Source organism: Ammospiza nelsoni, chromosome 2, assembly GCF_027579445.1.
Source record: "Ammospiza nelsoni isolate bAmmNel1 chromosome 2, bAmmNel1.pri, whole genome shotgun sequence".
Taxonomy (NCBI): domain Eukaryota; kingdom Metazoa; phylum Chordata; class Aves; order Passeriformes; family Passerellidae; genus Ammospiza; species Ammospiza nelsoni.
Window position 1 is genome coordinate 70,990,314 of NC_080634.1, and position 21,425 is coordinate 71,011,738.

The following is a 21,425-nucleotide window of genomic DNA, read 5'->3' on the forward strand; positions in this document are numbered from 1 at the left end:
GACTTTAGACTTTAAACTTTCTTTGTTTCTTTATACCAGACCTGAAAATCAGTGGCAAACCCTACAAACAACATGATTTCAAGTGAGGTTGCCAAAATTGTGCCTCTTTCCTCTGTGAGGATATGTCATTGATCCAGTTACAGTCAAGGCACCTCTCTGCAAGATGATAAGTATAGCAGTTTTGAGCCAGAGAAAACAGATCTACCTATATCCTCATAATTCTGGGTAATGGCCATAAGCCACAGAACTGTGCTGGTAATAAATCTGGCACAGTGCCTGTGAAACTCCTGGTCACCAGAATTTTACCACGTGAGCTGCATCCTGGGCAGCCATGTTCGCTGAAGATGCTGCAAGTTTGGAATTGTGGCAGCTGTGGAGGTGATGGCCACAGCCACATACTTCTTGCTGCCGAATATCTGCAGACATTCCCTTGACTGTTGCAGACAAGAATATGTCATACTGATCTGCAAAGCAAATCTCTACTGGATTTATAAGCAATGAACTATATGGTAGACAAAGTCTGCTAGCGCTCTGCAAGCAAGTAGGCTGTGAAGAGATGTCCTGAGGCCCAGACATGCTGTCTCTTAAACCTGGGAGATGCCACAGACCCAACCTGCATTTAAAGAAAAAGACAAAAAGACCTTTTTCTGTTCAAAATGTACCTGTTTTTGTTGCTTGTGGAATGTTGTGGCAAGCAGAACAAACCAGGTCTGAGTGATTGCAAAATACTCTTCCCACAGTATTCTGTGGGATTTTGCTGTATCACACTGTCACTGAAATACAAACAAAGTAGTTGCCAAAGGTAGCAAATTCAAGAGAGAAAACCAGGTTGGGTGAGTTCCGCAATGTTTATGCAAAATGAGTATGAGACTTTGGCTTTTGCCTGTCATGTTGTGGTAACGTGTGCATGTGTGTAGTCAATGATAGACCTGTGTTTCATTAAGGAAAATATAAACTCTTTAACAAATTGTGCCAGCAGAAATGATTTCCCTTTGGATTAGTAGGCAGTGAGTAAAATGTGATTCATGATGATCACAACGCTCCAACAATGTTGAAGTGATATGATATGACTTGTGGCACAGCTCTGCTTGAATCTTAGTGCCACAGACTGCAATAGCAAAGTCTTTATGAAGACACCCTTTCCACATTAGAGGAGTAGGGCCACAACTCCGAAATTAGTGTGGTATGGAGGTTTGGCAAAGTTATTTCAACAGATTAATTTTCCTCTGGGGCACAGCTGGCTGCTTTGAAGGTACTCTGATTGTAGAAGAGACATTAGTTTCTTGCTGCAGTTCTACCTTCCTCTGGTTGATGCACTAGTCTTCTCAGAGCTTCTTCAGAGCTCTTCATTTGTGCTTACAGAGGTTGCTGCCCCTTCAGATCTACTAGCTGAGATGATTGGATGATGCCCAATTCAGTCTGTACCTGCTGGGTGTACCTTACCAGACACCTGGGAATTTACAGCCAGAACCAGCAGAGTCAGGAGGTCCATCCAGCTGGCCCAGAAAGAGTTGGGGGAAGATATTTCAGTGGCCTGAGGTGCATTGTCTGCACATCCTGATGGTAGATCTTTATCCAGTGAGTGACATCATAAGGTGGTTACAATTTTCTTTTTTGTTGCTAATTGTTAAAATACGCTGAAAATGTCTTGCTTTACTCTGTGCTTTTACTCTGTGCTGTGTGGGTGTGTGAATGACTGGATTCAGACATGGAGTTCATCTCTCCTACCCTTACGCACACCTTGGAGTCTGTTCTCTGATGTGTTTCTTTTGGAGGCAGTGTTACTTCAGCTGTCCCACCTTCCTGCCACTGTTCTCTACTTCTCCATCTCTCCCTTAAATGCGATGATACAAGTGATCTTCATCTTCCTGGTAAAGGGGTTTGAGAAACACTTCCTTGTTTAAAAAAATTAATTAACACAGAGGTCCCCTTCCAACTGGAAGTGCTGCTGAGAAAGTTGCTTGGTGACTCCAGTTGAATACCAGCTGGTTTCAGGAGGATGTATGCAAGCATTGCAGTGCTCTAGTGCTGCAAGAGTTGTCTTTTTCAGTTGTTTAGAAAAAGTGAAAACTGAAGGCAGTCTTTGAACTCTGTTTTTAAGCTCTGTTTATTGTTCTCTGTAATGAATTCAGTCAGAGAGTTTAGTTTGTATGCAGAGATCTGTATTGGAGCCAGTCACACTGGGCTGCCATTGTAGGCAGAGCAGACAAAGGGGTATAGCTCCCTTTGCAAGGGGTGCTATACCTCTTTGTCCTTTGCAAGCAGAGGTGAGATGAATCATTCCCTCTCCTTCCTCTTGGAAATATAGTGTCCTGAGGTGACTAGGTCAGCCATTGATGTCTGTACAGAAGAGCATCTTCCTTGTGGCTGGGGCACAGGATCCAGCATCCTAAAGCACCATGAATAGATACTGGAAGAGAGGGAATGTGGGAAAGTACTGTATATGACTGCACTGACACCATGCTAGCTGTAGAGCCAGTTCAGTGACTGACAGAACCAGATGTGAACTCTGAATTAGATGTGATTTATTAACCTTTGGTGGATTCTTCTTTAGTGAGTTTGTGTATTCTTCCTGTGTTAATTTTTGCATTCACAGTGCCCTTTGGTAAGAATCCTTACCAAAATCCTGTTTTTGAAGGCTCTTAAGGCCTTACTTGAAGGCTTTTAAATTAAGTGGAGTAAACACGCTTCCTAATAATGAGATATTAATAGTTTGGTAGAAGAATCTGGGGCTGTGTATTTTATTCCAGGTTACCGTGTGTATTGGTACATGAGAATGAGTCTTCTGCTCAGAAAGGTCTGTCTTACTTCAAACTAGCTGAAATGTGAGCTGCTCATGTATGCTCATGGGTTCTGGTCAATCCACCAAATAGAATGGAAGTGCATCAGACTGACTTTTGTGTAAAAACTGGGAGCTGGGGAGGGAACAGATATTTGGGCCCTAGGTCATGCCTAAGGCTTAATATTTCAGCATAGTATTTGGCCAAGTTCTCAAAGGAGGGAAGCCAAGTTTGGCTGTTAGCTCTAATCAGAACATTTGCTTTTGGATGTGTGAATGCAGGTAGAGTTTTGCACCCAGGAGGAAGATGAATGCTGAGAGAGTTGCATTTTTCACAGAGCCTCTGTGCTTGTCTGTTTACATAGCTGTACAGTAAAAGGCTTGCCTTAAAAAAAGAGCCAAGTTAAAAAAACCCACAAAACAAGACTAAACCCACAACCTTACCCTCCAAAGGGCATAGCTAAAATCCTTCTTTGGGATTTGTAGGAAGTAGCTTGCACCTTGTGATTCCATTTCCTTTCTAGTCTTTTGAATCCTTTGATGTCATAAAATAATTTTTGTTACAAAATTGGGTCAGTGAATGGTGTTTGGAGTTTCCATGCTCTTCAGCATGCTGCAGCTGGGCAGTGCTGTGGGTGTGTTTTCAGCATTCAGTGTGTACAAAAACAATTTTCAGGTCAGTCTTTCACTGGAATACATCAAACTAGAAGAGTAATTTACATTTACCTTTGAAACTTCCCTGCTCACACCAATGGGTAATCACTGGCACAACTAGACTGTGTCATGCAAAGTATTAGTCTTGAATCTTAGATTTACATTTTTGTCCCCAATAGCAGTATGTCAGACACCACTGCTGATTGCATTCCTTGCTGTGCTAGCTGAAAGTGACAGGAACTGCTGCAATTTAGACAATCTTTCTGATTCTGCCTTTAAAAGAGGTCTGTGCTATTTTTTCTGGGACAGTTCTTGAGGTGTATGTTGTAGCTGTGTATATCAAGCAGTTTTATACTAATTCATACCAACTGAACTGCTTTCTCATTCTATGTTAATACTAGATCAGTTTATGTGAATGAACTGGGAAACAAATTTCTCAGGTACTCCCAGTTTTCTCACATTTTTAAAACAGAGGCTCTCACATACTCTTGAAGTTGTTTTTCAGTTTCCTAGGCTTAGGGACAAGTGGACACTCTTCATTGATTTTCTCAGCTCCTCCTAATTTATCACTGTTTGTCCATGTGGTGCATTGCCCCTAGCTAGACACCAGCTGCCCACCAAAACTCTGCTATTGTTCCCATCCTCACCTGCACAGGGAAGAGAGAATTTAATGGAAGGGTTGTGGGTCAAGATGAGGACAGGGAGAGATCAGTCACCAGTTAGTATCACAGGCAAACTGTAAATTTCATTTTTCTCCCGGCTGATTTACGACCGGAGATAGCTCCGGGAGGCCGCTTGTTGGGTTTCTCGGCTGTTTTGGCTTGTGAGGTTTTCTGCTGCTGTTTTAGGCTGTTTAGGAATTCTCAGGGAATTCCCAGGGATGGCCTTGGAGAGCCGACGCTTCAAAGGACGAGGAGAGACTTCTGGTCTTGTCTCGGTCTTGGTGTTTATTAATTGTTTATCTAAAAGATTTTCTTTCAGCCCGACAGAGGTCTGCACAGCAAGTCAGCCATGGGCACACTCCCGAAGCCCCCGGGCGGTCACTTATCTTTATACCCTAAGTTACGTGTACAATATTTATCATTTTTCTCCAATACTTTCTACTCTTATTAACCTGTGCACTTCTAGTAACAACCAATCCCCAAGTGCCACCACCACCACAGAAGATGGAGGCCAAGAAGAAGAAGGACAGGACACGCCCCAATTCCTCCATCTTACTTCTTTAGACCCCCCTGTACCAAAATCCTAAACCCTGTGTTTTACACTTTAACTAACTTATCCCTTCACCATTCACCCAGTGGAATCCTCCCAGTCTTCATACAGGTCTCATCTCCTGTGTAGGATCAAAATCCTGCCACCAGACACTTCTGGCAACATTCCAGGATTCCCGAGCCCCCCAAGGGTGGTCTCGGCCTCTCTGCACCTCCATCCTGAGGTGCTGAGATCCCACAGCAAACCAGACTCAGCTTAGGGAAAAATTTATTTTATTGCCAATCAAATCAGAGTACTGATAATGAGAAATAAAACCAAGTCTTAAAACACCTTCCCCCCACCCCTCAATTCTTCTGACACTTGAAAGGAGTCCCTTTGTGCAGTCTATACTGGGAAGTTTCTGTTCTCATTGGAGTTGGGAATGAGGGGGTGCTCTCCCTCTCGTGATGGAGAAATCAACAGACAGAAATGACAAACAAGCCTCAAGCATTTTGTGATCTCTGTGTGACAGGGCAGGGAAATAGTTCTGGGCAATGACAGTTTCGGTGTGACTGCAAATGTGCATTAAGCATATGAGGTGTGACTGACTGATAGGAAAGTTTCTGCCACTAGCAGGATGGCTGGCTGAGCTCAGCTGTGGTTAGGAAATCAAACTGGAATAAGCTGATGGGATGACCAAAGCTGATGGCTGTGGGAGACGGGAACTAGGAGTGTGCTGCTTGAAAAGTCAAGAAGTTTGCTGTATAACATTCAACAAGATGGGAAAATGGACGTGTCCCAAACTAACTTCCAGATTTACAGGTACAACTCCATGCTTTTTACTCACAGTTATTAGAACTGAAAATGTTGCTGTCTTAAGCCCAGATTTTACAATCTTGTAAATGATAGACCCATAATTTTTTCCAAAAAATGAATTTTTAGGACTTGAAATTGCAAAGGAAAGCTTTGAACACTGTGTTTTGAAAAACTGTGGAAGGTATTACAGTCATTCTGAGCACAGGACTGAGTGCGTCACCCTGTGAAACAGACCAAAGATTGCACGTAGTTTGAAGGTTCATGTGTTCAGGAGCTACTGAGGTACTTGAAATACAGATTCTGCTTTTTTGAAAACTTGGCTCCCTGAAGTTCTTCTATTGGATAGGAGCAACAGTGTTGGTTCCTGGTATGTATCTAGCAGGATACTTACTGTCTTGTATCGCTTCAAGTTCTCACATGAACTCTGGGTTTTCAAGTGACTCAAGTAAATCTCTACAGGCTGCTGAGTAGTGGGAGCCCATGTTCCCTGCTTCTTGAGCCAGTACGGTTATTGCATAACAGCACTAATGAATGAGTAGTGGGGAATATTTTCATGTTTTCCTCTGTCAGTCTTTTCAGGCATGTTAGACACACAGAGATTCCCAGATGTATATCTGACTGCAGGAGTAGTTCTCAAACTCTGCATGGCTTTTTAACAGGGACCAAAAGTGAAGGTAAAATACCTGTCTTCAGGAGGGAGAAGTTAGTTGTGCTTCACGGAGGTGATGCCTCTTAGTTGGCTTAGGCATTCCTATCTATGGTAGAGTGAGGGTTATGAATTCCCTTCCAGCACTCTGGATTTTCTCCTGTGATCAGCTAAATGCTTCTGTTTTCCGTGTAGGTCTCTGTGTTTTATTCCCATGAGAGAGATTTTTCTTTTAAGCATGGCTACTGTGCAACCACACATATTCAGAATACACCAGGGATTTGGTTTGGGTTTTCTGCTCTAAAGAAATTGTGTTGGCAGAAAATTATTTGCAGTGCTGCAGATTCACAGTATTGTAAGTGTTCCTCCAGTGCTGGCTCAAAATGGGAGTTTGTTCAGGCTTTGTAATTAGAACCCATATTCAAATGTCTGCATGTATGCTATATAATTTGTTTAAGCATGAACTTAAAAGGTATTTTTGAGTTTGCCTGGAGGCCTATACAAAAATTAACTAATTGAGTGGATAAACAAGACAGATGATGCCTGATATAATTTAGCATGTTTAGTCAGTAGTACAACACTGATATATGTGATTTTATTGTTTTCTGTCTTTATAGCAAAAAAATATTGTTTATTTGTCTTGCTTAGAGTGAAAGAAAGTTCTTGTCTGGCAAACTGAGCTCACTGAGTTTCCTAATGGAGTCCTGAAAATGGGAAGGGGTTTAAAATGTGCATGTACTTGGTTTGGTTTCTTGGAAACCCTTATACCCTTAGCTAATATGACAACAGAATCACAGAATGGGTCACACTGGAAGGGACCATAGTGGGTCATCTGGTCCAATCTCCCTGCTCAGGCAGGGCTGTCCTATAACACATTGCACAGGGTTGTGTCCATAGGGCTTTCAAGTACCTCTGGTAAGGGAGCCTCCACAATCTCTCTGGGCAGCCTGTTCCAGTGCTTGGTCACCCACATGTCCTGGATATATCACATGTGATGTTCCAGGTGTACCTGATTCCTCAAGTAGAGGATCTGTTCTTGAGCTGTCCCTGTTCACATCAGTGTAACCCCTCATAACTAAAACAACATAATGAGGATCTCTACCTGTTACTCCCTTGTGTTCCAGCTGATGAACATTCCCATTAATTTAAATAGCAAATTTCATCTTCCCTTTCAAAAACATGCTTCTGTATATGTTTAGGACTTCTTTTTTTACCTTATGTGGCTTAAATGAGGAATTAGTTTTAGGAGGGGGATTGCTTTAAAAATGGTACAGAATCCTGTGGTTTTGCAGGGTGTGTGGTTCCTTTTGAGTGCTGTGGATGTTCACATGTTCAGGCTTTCATGTGAAATTTTGCAGCAGTTCTTATTAAATACTGATTATTCACAGGATTCAGTATGGTGAATATTTTTATTTTTAAATTACTTCTTCATATTTTCCTATATGAGTTACTGTTTTCATCTGTTTTAGCATTTTGATATCACCAGGGATGTTATAAAAATAAGATTAATTTTTAAACCTTCAGTTCTATTAGTAAATATTTAAAAGGTATGAGCAGTCTCACTTGTTGCTGATTTTATTTTTGGAAGGAAAGCTTTTGATTGCTCACTTATGTGGTCAGTTTGAAAGTCCTTTTTAAACATATTAGAGTAGGTACTGTGTAACACAGTGCATTATCAGCAGTCTAGTTATTAAGAATTTATCAAAACTAAGGAAATAATATGCAGAAAGTTGGACACTTCTAATAGCTGTAGACTTAAGATGACTGGGACAATTTATGCTTATTTTATTACAATATTCATTCCACCACCTTAATGCATCAAGAAATGAAATTTAAAGTGTTTTATGTCTTTGATGTCAGCAAATGAAATGGATTTTTTGGCTTCTTTTCTCTTGGTTGCTGTTTTAGATGCCTCTGCTTTCCTTTTCATGGCTGAATCCCTTCCTTCAGTGCATCTTCAGTATAACTTACTCAGAGCAGAATTATCTATGTTCCTATTCAACTGCAAAGATTAGAAACTTACTTTGTTTTTAAAGGGTACCTGATAGTCTTACTTCACTGCAGATAACTGGCATTGGAGCTTTAAGAAGAAGCTACAAATACTGTAAAATTCAGAGCTGAACAGCTAGGAATTTAAACTTAAAATAAAGGTCTTAACAACATTGTCTCATCCATGCACAGCAGACTAGTGCCTATCATGCTAACCAGGACAGTCTCACATTCAGTTTGGAGCAAAATAAGTGTTCTGAAATGACTGACTATTGCACAGGTTTGGGATTTTACAGATTTTACATGAATTTACATATTTGCTTACATGTCTGTAGCGCTCACTTCCTACGTAACTTTTTATGGTTTTGGCATTAGCACAAGACTTCAGTAAGTCTTAATTTTGCTGTCTTTCTTAGTATGGTAAAGTGCTCAATATGTACGTTGATATTCCTATTTGAAACCTAATGAAAGCTGATTTTTATATTTGATCCTAAACAATGGATTAACTCATATGCCTAAAAAGTATCCATAATTTCCTGATGTTTAGACTAGAAAGTTTTATTTTAGGCAGAGAGGCAGAAGTTTGTAGGATTGGGAATGTTTTACATTGGTGTCCCTAGAGATTTTATATATATATAGAGGTTAGTGTAGATAGAGCTTCTTGGCTCCATCCATCCATCCATCCATCCATCCATCCATCCATCCATCCATCCATCCATCCATCCATCCATCCATCATCTTTCCTTGAGAACACATGCTGTTTGAAAGAGGAGTTTGAAATCTGGTTAGCCATAAATATTAATTAAATTCTTGGTGTGGGTTCTTGCTTTCAAAGTCATAATAACTGTTGCCTTGTGCTCAGTGGGCCAGCTCACAGTGGTTATTGTAGAGGGTAATGAATGATGTTTATTTATGCTGTGTGCCTGACCACATCTGGGGGTGAGAACATGCTGGCAGCTAATTGGCTTGGCAAATGGTCAGGCTGCTACAAAGCAGTAGCTTGTCCTAGGCAGGAAAATAAAATCTCAGGCAACTGTCATCCCTTGCTCTTATTGATGGTTCCTGGTGGAAATGACAGACATTAGCTGTGGATGTGATACTGAGATCTGCTCTTAATGTATGGATTTCTTTCAGTGAATACCTTAGATCAGTTTGCTGTTTTTAACACCTTGTGAATTAATCTCATCCCCAGGGACTCATGTTAATTGCTAGTTTGTAGAGTTGCGTTCATCTGTGTTTGCTCTCCTTTTTGTCCTGAGACACTTGCATGCTTCACTTTAGAACTGATCCTGTTAGTGAATGTTGAGGACAAACAGTCCAGCTGGGCAGTCTGTGTTGTGTGCCTTGGTTGGCATTGAGCAATTTCCTGAAAGTGGTGCTGATGCTGCCTTTAAAGATCTCAGAACTTTGGGTGTCTTTGAGTTCGAGGGAACCAGAATCACCAAAAATGAGAGAATTGCAATAATTCTTCAGTGAGGGGACAGCAAAGAACACAGTTTGAATTTTTATGCTACTTATGTGTACTAAACTACCTTTTTCAGAGCCTGAGCCGTGCAGGTACTCCCTGTCCCTGCAGACTGCTGTGTGCCTGTGCTGGAAGCAGGCAGTTGTCTTCATTCCAAGCTTAGTAGCACTTGTGGGAGGAGTTGAAGAGGCTTTTACTCCTTAAAAACCCAGGATACATTTAAGTAGGTCAAAGCAGAAGGAATAGGAGGAGAAATGACGCTGTTTGGATTGGTGACAAACTGATTGTTCCAAAAGTTGTGAGGATGTGATTGACAGCCCGCCAAGACATCCTTCCCATGGCTACTTGAAGTTGATGTTAGCAGGAGGGAGGAATAAAGTTTGTATGCCCTGCTAAATAATTTTGGTGTGAAAACAGAAAACTTGATTGTTATTTGAATGGCTGTTAGCATGTAAAATGACCAGATTAACAAATCCAGATAACACAGCAGATTGTAGTATTAAGGTTATGCCATTGATTTCAAAGCTAGGTGTAAGTATTTTCCTGGGTCCCTCTGTTGTATACATAACATCTATGAGTAGAAAATAGATTCTATTTAAAAAAAAGCAATTCCATCATATGTTTTTCATCTTTCCTTGTATTTGAATGAGTTCTCTGAAATTTATGTATTTTTAAATTTTCCTTTTTCTTAAAACAATTTTAGTACTAATATTTATTTATTTTTGGAAGAGCATGTGAATGTTGTTTAGTCTACTTTTTCAAGGTATGTAAAATAGGCAAAGGACAGTTGTATTAATACTGGGTGGGTAAGAAAATGTAAATTAAATAAATGTAAATGAAATAAGCCTTTAGCTTTATTTTTGCCAACTCTGAGTGCTTTGTGATATTGCTTAGAAAACCAGATGCCTTGCAAGCTTTTTGTAAACAAGGTATAGAAAAAGGGATGCCTTGTTCTGTTATTCAAGAAACAGTGGGGAAAAAAATCATGCTTATGCAATCAGGAATTTGGTGGTGTAAAAAGAGAAGGGAAAATATGGTAGCTTAAAAGCTTGATATGGGATTACAGTTGTTTTTAGCACTTGATGGTTAAGCGTCTTTTACTGCTCTGTCTCTGAACTCCCATAACTCATAATTTAGCTGCTGATTCAATTGTGTGATGATTAATTGTCATGAACAATTCCTTGAAGAGCACTATAAATTTCATTTTCATTTATCTGCTAACTGTAGCAGTTTTTACTTCCTGTTATTTGTGTGTTGGTCACCCAACCAAAAGGTGCATATGCAAAATATAGTCAACATATACCAAAACGGTGCATATGCAAAATATAGTCAACAGATATATTTGCTAGAAAACCTTTTAGAGCTCACTTTTACATGCAGAAGACTGTGCTGATCCTCTGATTTGCTGCTGAATTTTCACCATTTTTTCCTCTTGTATTAAGTAGAAAATGTATGATGAACAGATTAAGATGAGATGATTTTTCTCTCTGACAGTACTGTTCTATTAATAACTGTAAATCTTGTTTTCTCCCCCTCCTCCCTCGCATCCATAACAGCTAGCCGATGGCGGAGCCTCTTCTCTACGCCTGTCTCCTTGGCTTTTCCCTATAGTCCTGTTGCAAGACTCACCCCATATACCAATGGCTGTAATAGTCCCAGCTTCTCTAAAACTTCCAGTAAAGCAATACTAACACCTGAGCGGACAGGTAATGCTTATCTTTTTATTGATTTACAGTGCTTACAAAAGTGCTTGATTGTATCTAATCCTGCTAGCATTTAACAACAGTACTCTTTTAAAATGATTGTATATGAACTCATATCTCAGAGGGAAATTGGAGTTTTGGGCATTTTTTTAATGCCCTAAAATTTGGCTGTTAACTACAAGTGTTACGCAGCATGTTACGGGAGAGTGATGCTAGTAAATACCACTAATGATTTACCCAGTAGTACAGTTGTGACTGTGTCAGCTTCAACAGTCCCCAGCTTTGTTGCTCATTTCTGCCCCATGGTGCCCCTTCCTTGTGTCCACAGAAACATATGTACAGCTGTGTAATGAAATTGGCAGTGAGAATTTATAATAAGAAGAGCTGGCAGAATCATGCCTGTTTTCAAGCTGATATTGTTGCTTATTTTCAAGATTTGTTTTATGTTTTACACTATTTTTCAGGGTACACATAAGTTCTAGGAAAATAGAAAACTTTCTGTGGTCTGTAAATTGCAAGGATTTTCATTTTCCTTCTTCACTACAGATATCAGGAGTCAGTTTGTATCTGTGACTGCGCTTAAACTGCAGTGGCAGTGGAGAAAACAATCTTCTGGGTGAAAGACAGTTATGTTTCATTGCTGGCAGGAGCAGGCATGGGCTGAGGATGGGCTGATGATCAGTGTCACACCCATCTGTGTGCAGTGTTCCTTACAATGCTTGAAATCACTGCAGAAATTCCTATTTTAAGGGATATGAGCACTGTGGGTGAGAAACAGCTCCAGACAGAGAGCCTGCTGTAGCTGTCTGCGTGTGAGTGAAACATCTTCCCTATTCAGTGGGATGAAGCCTAGTTCCTAAATGAACTCATGCTGTTTGAGGTACCCTCAGGTACCTTTTCTAACTTCCCTCTGCAGCTCCAAAAGAGCACAGCTGTTACTACCTCTGCAGAACCTCAGGGACTGCTGTAACTTAAACATTTAAGAAAGCAAACACATTTACTCCATGCAATCCTTCCAAAACAAAGTAATCCCCTGCTTATCCTTTTCTTTTGGAGATATTATTAGAAAATAGCTGAATTGAGGATGAATTTTAGGTGGCTGCTTTCAGCAGTGCTAGAGGATGCAGACACACCTGTGATACAAGCACAGCTGGTGAGCCATAGTCACAGCAGTTCTTGCCCTGCAGGCTCTGGGTCTCTGGTGGTCCACAGGACATTAGAAAATTATTTACTGTTTTAGTTGATGGGACTTTTCTTTAAAGTTGGACAACAACTAGCTCATGCAACTAATTGCAGGTTAGTTTATATTTTACTATTACACTCAGGGAAAAAGTATAATCCAGAGCCTTTCAAAAAGGTAGCTCTGTGAAGAAAGTAATGCTTTCTCTGTTGCATAATGTTCAACCCTAATTGTTACTGAGATTGAGTTACATGATAATTATATATAGTTTAAAAAAATAATAGTAAAATTTAGCTAAATGGCATTTGAGTATTGAGCAGAAGTCAGTGACACATATCCACTTGTTTTTCAAAACAGAGTAGGGAGAACCATAGTTCCATAAGAGAGATGCAAATGCAGATTTTGGTTAGACTATACTAATCTGAGCTGTATCAGAACAGTATTGGGTAAATTATTCATTGTCTGGGCTATGCAATGCTATTTTGGGAACAAGCCAAGGAATTCATGATCCATTCATACACTTACTACTTTTCATGAATATCAAAGCTCTTTGCTAATTGTTAGTGAATTGCACTACACTTCTGTAAGTTTTTATGTGCTATTCAGAAAATGTTTTAAGCTACTGTAATGTAAATTCAGATGATTCTGAATGAAGTTGGCCATATTTGTAGCCTAAAGTGTATGCTTTCTTACTTAGGGTACATTTCTAGGAGTTCCCCTTTGAGTCCACAGTCATCGGTAGACAGTGAACTGAGCACTTCGGAGCTGGAGGATGATTCCATCTCCATGGGATACAAGCTGCAGGACCTCACTGATGTTCAGATCATGGCTCGTCTACAGGAGGAGAGTAGGTGGCACTTTTTTGGTTTTCACAACAGTCTGAGGAAGACTTCTTATTATAGTTAAAACTGCTCCAGTCTGGTCTCAGTGAAGTAAATGTTTTTTAAGTTTTATTGCCTCTTGAGTGGCAAGTGGAAGTACTCTTCACCTGCATGGAGAAGGTGTGTATGTTGTTGGGTTCATGTTAATCTGAACTGGTACTGGATCTTTCAAAATCTGATGTTTATGTTTTCCCGAATATTAATTGAAATAATTCTATTTCTGGACAGGAAAGATCCTAAAGCATTTTTTCTCATACATGCATTTAATGAGAAAGGTAAAAATAAGCAGCTCTCTTGGCATTCTTTGCCTCCACTTCAATTTTCAGATGAGTTTTGAAATGAAATCCCGCTTAAATACAGAATTGGGGCTTTTAAATTCAATATCTTGGTTTAAAACTAGTAATTATGCACAAATCTGAGTCTAAAGTCTTCTTTGACATCGATTTTAGTTTGGCTTAATAGTAATTTTTGTAAAATGTCTTTATTAATAAATAAAACGCATTTGACTTAGAGGTTACTGAGACATTAAGTGGAGTATTTCTCCTGTATCCTGTTAGTGCCAAGTGAGATATCAAGGAGGAAGTGATGAGATTAAAAGCAAGAGAAATTCACAGACGGGGCCTGAATGAAAATGCTAAGTAATAAGTGATTTTATAAATCAAAAATAATAAAATGAGAAAAAAAAATTAGAGCCATGATCTGGCTGAAGCCACCAGACTGGGCAGGCAGTGTGATCACCTGCCAGCAGGAGAGCTTGCTGAATATCTGGTGGGATGCATCATGTTCAGCAGAGAAATTAACAAGTGTTCTGATTTTAAAAAGAAAAAAAGTTATGACTGTCAGGGTTACTAAGGATTGCATTATTTAAATGACAGCTGTGCTCATCTCCTTCAGAGTGAGGTTTAAAAAATACTTCAGGTACTGAGCTCTTTAAGGAACCAGGGCATTGGCAGACTGGAAAGAAAAATGCTGGTTTCTCTTCAAATCTGTGTCATGTGCAATTGATTGTATGTCATCCTTGTAGTAGCAGCTGGTGGACAATGTTTGAGCACGTGACAGTTGTTGACCACTTAATCCTGTGGAAAGTGGCAGTTTATGTGCACACAGGCACGCTCTCTTCACAGCCACAAATAGAAACTCCCACTTGAGGAGAGGGAGAGGAAGCATATTAAGAAAGTTTGCATTATGAAGCAAAGACATCTGTTAAAAATTAGAGCTTCTTGAAGGTCTAGGAAGGTTGTTATCTGCAGCTACTTCAGAGTTACTTGTCTCCTGGAAGTGCAGTGTTTTTTCCTTGGTTGCTGGAGAAAGGAGGGATGTGCAAGTGATGTAAATGTTTCCCTCTCACTTGATCTGGAGCAAACAGGCTCTTACAGGGTAGTGCTTATTGTAAGATGGTTTTCAAAACCTGGCATTCTGAGAGGGTGTACTGTGTAAAATACAGTCTGAGAAGGTTGTGTACCTCTGTAAAATGCAGTTGTGTTACCGCTAAGCCTTGTCTATGGGACTGGATGCTATCAGGAAGTAATTCTTTTTCAGGGAGTTCGGAGACCCAGAAGATTTAGGTGGGTTGTAGGCTTAAGAAATGTCATTGTAAGCATTTTTGTTGCACGAATACAAATGTTCAATAGCAACAGCTTGGAAAACTAATGTGTGTGTAATTCCTCTGATTAAGAGTATTGAGAAGTTAAAAACTTAGTACTCATGTAATCCTTATTGGCAGAGAAATATGTGCCTCCTGAGAGTGGTTCTTCTTAGGAAAGGCATCTCAGACATCGTCTGGGGACTCTTGTATTCTTTTTTAGTATTTTATTAAAAAAAAAAAAATTCAAGGAGAGAATTCAGGCTTAGATGCCTGAAAGGTGGATCAGATGAATCCTATATCAGATCCTCAGCCTGATTAGATTTTAAATTCAATTCTTGATGTAAAATTCCGTCTACTTACCTGTGTAGTTTCCAAGATTGAAGTGCATATTTAGAGTTAATCACTTAGCAGAAGCTGAATCATCCTCCTCTTGGAATTTACAGGCCTTAGGCAAGATTATGCTTCAACTTCAGCATCTGTGTCAAGGCACACTTCCAGTGTTTCTCTGAATGCGGGAAAAAAAGGGACATGCAGTGACCAGGAGTATGATCGCTATAGTCTTGAGGATGAGGAAGAGTTTGACCACCTCCCACCTCCGCAGCCACGTCTGACTCGCTGCTCCCCCTTCCAGAGAGGGATTCCTCACTCACAGACTTTCTCCAGTATCCGGGACTGCAGGAGGAGCCCTACTTCCCCACAATTCCCTACAAATACCTATCAGCAGCCCTTCTGCTCTCCTCAAGCCCAAACTCCAGAGCAGCAACCAAATAGGATTAATGGAGGTGGGTTGCATGCTTTTCTGAAAAGTGGTCTTTTCTCTGCCAAGTGCCAGTGCCATTTTAAAGATGAATTGTACACAAATTGTGACAAACATTGTGACAGTTTAAGCCTGTGTAAATGACGAAGGGATGTTATTGTTAAGCGGTTTTCTACAAAATGTAATCTGTGACCTGGTCATGAAAGTTGTGGCTTTAGTCTGTTTTAAAATGCTGCAAAGATGACCACAAGTGAAGAAAGAAGGTAAAGCAGAGCATGTTTTAGCAGGCTAATAGTTGGCTAGAAGAACCTCTGGGGCTTTCAAGCTTGATGTACACATGTCCATTCTGGATGCAGTAAAATAGAGATCCAGGTTTTCAGATTTTAATTTTATTTCTTATTCCTGAGTTTGCTGTTAATGCAGCTGTGCTGTGATGAGTGCTTATGGCCTTTTGCTTCTGTTCCAGGTCTGATAGGGCTGATTGTTAAAATAGTTGGAGATAATGTCACTCCCAAACTATCCTGAGTTATTGCTGCTTGTTTGCACTGCATTTGAGATGCATTCCAGAATATGGAAGATTTGTATCTCGATGCTTACTCACGATTTAACTTTCCCTCCATTTTTGCTGTTAGCTTCTTTTCTTTCCTTATTATGATCACAATTTTTCTTCTTTCTGCTGCATTTTACTTTCCTATACCTTCAGTCTTTCCCCCAAGTTAATTTTTAACAATCCATTTCCATCCAGGGTCTTGTTTGTAACATTGCAGGTTACAGCTCACCCTTGGGCAAGAAAATAAATGTGTTGTTCAAAACAACATATAGTTGCTATTTATGGTGCTACAGGTATGCATGTTGCTTTTCTGACAAACAAGACATGACGGGTTGGTGCCCAAACCACTTCTATTCAAAGTAAGCCCTGGCATGGAAGTATAATTGACAAGTGACAATATAGAAGGAGAGGTGATGTTAACAGAGGGTAGAGCAGCGTGGGTGTCTGTTGGTACAGCATTTGTGCCATATTAATTTTAATGTTACTTCTCTTGTCAGGGAGGTACAAGAGTGGGACAGCATTGCTGGGCTTGCAGAAATGTTGGCAGTTTGAAAGGAAACCTTTGGGACATTTTTGTTCAGGAATAAGAGAATTATTTGTTGCTGCCATGTTTTTATGTGGCTCCCAAATATGTTTTGAATGGTTTTTTTAATGTTCTGTGTCAGTGGAACTTAAGCATTGAATTTCCTGCATGAAAACCTTTAAGGTACTAAAAACATTAGACTCCTAGTTTATTAACTGTGAAGTGTATACATGTAAAAGATTACCATTTTATCACCTAGTTGACTTTTTTCTCAAGATATTTGAGGTGTTGGATAATGTGTTTGGCATAACCCAGAAGCTGGGGATGTGACTTCAGTTACCTGTTTGCAGGATTAACAAACATTGCTATAATAGTACCACTGTCTTTAGGAGGGAATGATCTCCTCAGCTTCTACACCTTCAGCCTCTAACACATGAAACTCTGATCCATGTAAGTGACAAATACTGATGGTGAGAAACATTTGTTTGACTGTGTTCTTTTGGCAGACAAGGAGTCAAGTGTTCACTGTACTGAGGGTGTCTGTGTAGTATTACATCTTATCAGCACTTACCATCTTGGCAACAATTTCATTATCTCTCAAGAATTCCTGCACATTGAAATGGAGGTAGACTGCAAAGCAAGAATTTGTCTGTAGCTCTCTGTGATGGATGGTGTGTTCCACACTGTTAGTTTACAAGGGCAATTGAAAAGGAAGGATGTGGAAGATGGAAAAACAGAGCCTTTAGTTTCTGCCTTCAGTATATGTGGAAAGCATGATCCATTATTAATAATTAAGTCACACATACCACATGCTGTACTGCTCTTGGCCATTCCAGCAGTCTTCCTAAATTTTTATCCCTTTGTCTTCTCCCAAAGAGATCACTTTTGCTCTTGTATGTGCAGTCAAGGGACTGGCCTCTGCTTCATCTGGCATTCACAGAGCTTTTCATAAAAGAAGAACAAGCAGCAAGTAACTGTTGAATTTTGACACTCAGTCTAGGGTAAAAAACCCAGTATTTAGCTTTGAACACAGTATTTCTAGTGTGTCATAGTCTACATATTTAGCTTAATTACAGTTTTTTGCCTTTAGGCAAATAGTTTGAGGGATGCTGCCCTAGTTGCTTTTGGTGAACTTGGTTTGGCATGGTCCTCTAGGCGAGGTACTTAATTACCTGCATGTGAAAAATATGGTGAAGGTGTGGTAAGCCTGGAAAATTTCCATAATTCTTTTAGGAGTATAATATTGTTTGCCTGATGAGAAGCACCTACATTTAAGTGCTGAAATGTGGATGCCCACGTCTGTATGAAGGGCCTGATTCAGCTGTGCAGGTAGAATTGCATGAGGTACTTTGCTGCACCGTGGCTTCCCCATCACCCTGTGTCAATGCTGTTGAGCTTCCATAAACAGCCCAGGATCTGTGGGATGCCATGAGGTAACCTTCACATAGGCACTGACTTGTGCACCAGGTGTCTGGTCTCTCACTTTAGCTTGTTCTTCATTCACAGGATTATATTTTAGGTAGCAAATAAATGGTTTGCAGTTTCTGCTCCTCTAGTGATCTTCTTTCTGCCTTTCCTGGGAGTGAGAATAGTCTCTCAAATGTTTTCCAGCTGTGTCTGAAGCTATACTTCAGTGAGCTCATACATTGTTCTTGCCAATGTATTGTACCAAAGTGCTGCCCTTGCTGTAATATTGACACTCTGCCCTGTTTTAAATTGCTGTACATCTATTTGATGATAAAATTACGTACTTCTGGACCACACCACACCATGTTACCCCCACTCTCAGGTCCAGGTTCTTTATCTCACCTTATTCCACTCATGCCTGAATGAATGGTGTCAGTCTCATTTACTGCCAGCCCCAAAAGCTTGCTGTACTGGAAGGCTCCTGGTAAAACACTAGTGTAAAGTGGCAGGTGTGTGCCAATCTTAATATGTTTAGATGTGAAATACATTGCAATGTGTTTAAGGTGTATGTGGGGCACTCCCAGCATGAGCTGTAGGTGTACTGGTTGTTACTTTTAAACAACATTTTCACAGCCATTGTCTGTGGAGTGTTTATGTTATCTTTGCTTTCTAATAGGTTTTATTGCCACTTCTGGCAAGAATATAAATAAGCTTTGTGTGAAATCTGTCTGGATTTGTTTTCCTTGTTGAATTACACCTTTCTAAATCAGCTGAATTTTCTGTAATGATGAGTTACATCAGAAAAATTACATTTGTAAACTTTTTAAGGTATCCTGATTTTTGGGGATTTTGTAATTGGTCGATGGGTCAGAAAATAGATAATGTAAAGAAAAACTGAGACATAGTTCACAAGCTGTTCACACCCTATCTGTTTCAATTAACTTAAGCGAATTTGTCTAGTTAGTGAGTGTTTTATACTTAAATAATTCTTTTAATATGTTTGCAGTGGAAAGATTTATGCTTATGTCTCTCTCCCCTTAGTCTAATTTGAAGAAGTTACTATTTAGCAACTTAAAATGCTGCTAACTATTAATATCCAGAATACTTTATATATAATCATTTTCATAGAAGAAATACCACAGAAAGTCATAAAACCAAGCTGATTTCTGCTTTATATTGTCCATAAGTATTAATTCTTTTTGTTACTTTGATGCAAAAGTAACTGCCCTCTCTTCAAATTTTAAAATATTTATTTTATTTCTGTTAATTAATTTTATTAATTAGCTGATAATATTTTTGCCCTTTATGCTTCTGATTTTCTGAAACCAGAAGTAATGGTTAACTGTAGTGCTGGGAAATCATCCAGAGTAATCAAAACCCAGATGACAAGATATTGAAAATGGAATTGATTTTCTTGTGTTCAGGCCTACTTTCCATCTCTTGAGATCAGCTTGCTCACAACCTTTTATCCTGGCAGACAAAAGATATTGTAGATATTTTATGTAGATTTTAAAGTGTCCATTTTTATAATAAGTGAAAATTAGAAACTTTGTATTTTGGATAAATTATTCCAGGTAAAGAAGGAGTTTATTATAATGCAGTAAGAAGAGGTGGATGAAAAATATATGGTTCATAGAGTCACATCGCATTCAGTCTGGTTAATCTTACTGTACATTTTCTATTTCCTTTTCATGTTGTTTTTTAAGTTTTTGGCTTGGCATAAACCTTCCTAAAAAAGCCACAGATACCATTCACTTGAAAAAATTCGCTTTTCCAGAAATTACTAGTTATGAGTAACTTTCTCGCCTACGCTTCAAAAATATTAGGGACATCATTGGCAGTTGCCCCATTTTGAAAGCTGCAGTTGTGGTTTCTGTTTGTTGGTTGGGATTTTAAGCAAACTCCAGGCAGACATAGAAGAGCAGCAGTACGTTGTGTTTAGATAGAGGTTCAGCATAGACTTACGAGGTGTTCTCTGCTCATAACCTTTCTTGCTCAATAAGAAAGGAAAAATTCTTTCTAGGAGATTGTTGCAGACTTTATTACAGAAAAGGAGTAAAACAGTATTACTTTGCTGCCTTTGGATTATATTGAGGACAGTGATCAGTGGGAGAACTCATGGAAAGCTAATGGAAAAATCTTTAATTGGCTCTATCTGTGGCGGGAGACATATGCGTGTGGAGCCAGGATGAGATGAAGTAATAATTCTGAATAAAATGGAGGTATTGACATTATTGAGAATGACATCACTCACTTAACTGAAGGTCTTGCTTTAATCTGTATCTGTGCTTTTACACACTGATGTCTCTGTTGTATCAGCTTGTGATTCCACAGACCATTAAAGAGACCCTGGTGTATTTGGGATGTTACAAATGCTATAACTGTGATAAATGTAATGCAGATACTCATCTCACGTCCTCAGAGATGAGGAAGAGAAATTATTCCCATAAAGTGAAGTTGTAATAGAGTCTACAAGAGAAGTCTACAGATTTATTAAGGATTTCAGAAACACACTCTGAATGTCTACATAGTATAGAACATAATACTTAAAATCAAGAAGCACAGGTTTTTTCCTTATAGCTTTATCCTGACCTATTTGTACATACAATACATGTAAAGCAGAATTGAACTTGCAGGATTTCTGTGAAAAATTTAAATATGTGTGAGAAACTGCTAAGGTAGCTCAGACAGTGATACAGATTTCTCTGAGACACCAATACTTCTGATTCACTGTATTACATTTCTGTGCTTTTGGTGAGGTTTGGGAGTCCTTTTGTTCAAATAAAACATTGACAACACTTGCAGAGAATAACTGTGAAGGAATAAAAGTGTTTTAAGAAACTTCACTGTAGAGTCAACTTAAGCCCTCCCTGCAAGGAGAACCTCATTGGATGAGGCATTTTCTCAGACTGAAGATGATACTGACCAAGGACTGCTACAGAAGTCCCCATCTGGCAGCCCACCAAGAGTGCACTTCTTCTGGAGCAGCTTTGCTCTGAGGACAAGGTCTGTTTGCATGCTACATGGAATTAATCTTCGGCCAGTGATAGTGTCAGGTCAGGGAAGGGAAAAGGAAAGCAGCGGTGGAACGGGGACAGCCACCAGCGGTGCGGGGATCAGAAGACAGAAGGCAGGTGCTGCGTGTTCTGGTGTCCTGCCAGAAAGAAGCTGGGCCCCTGATCCTGAGCTGACTTCAGAGAAGAAATAGCATCAGAGGAAGAACTTCCTGGCAAAAAATCAGAACTGAGGCAGCAACTGGGTGAGAGGCGAACTGTTGTCTTCACTGGAATTTTGTGGAA

The 21,425-nt window shown here is 39.7% G+C and overlaps 1 protein-coding gene across 1 annotated transcript in view; it reads left to right on the plus strand.

The window, feature by feature from the left end:
- Positions 1-21,425, plus strand: part of SLAIN1 (SLAIN motif family member 1) — a 49,981-nt gene that overhangs the window by 17,357 nt on the left and 11,199 nt on the right. Inside the window, exons 3-5 of the mRNA XM_059465853.1 lie at positions 11,097-11,246; positions 13,121-13,270; positions 15,333-15,671. Coding sequence (XP_059321836.1) covers positions 11,097-11,246; positions 13,121-13,270; positions 15,333-15,671 — 639 coding nt within the window. The remainder of the gene's footprint in view (positions 1-11,096; positions 11,247-13,120; positions 13,271-15,332; positions 15,672-21,425) is intronic.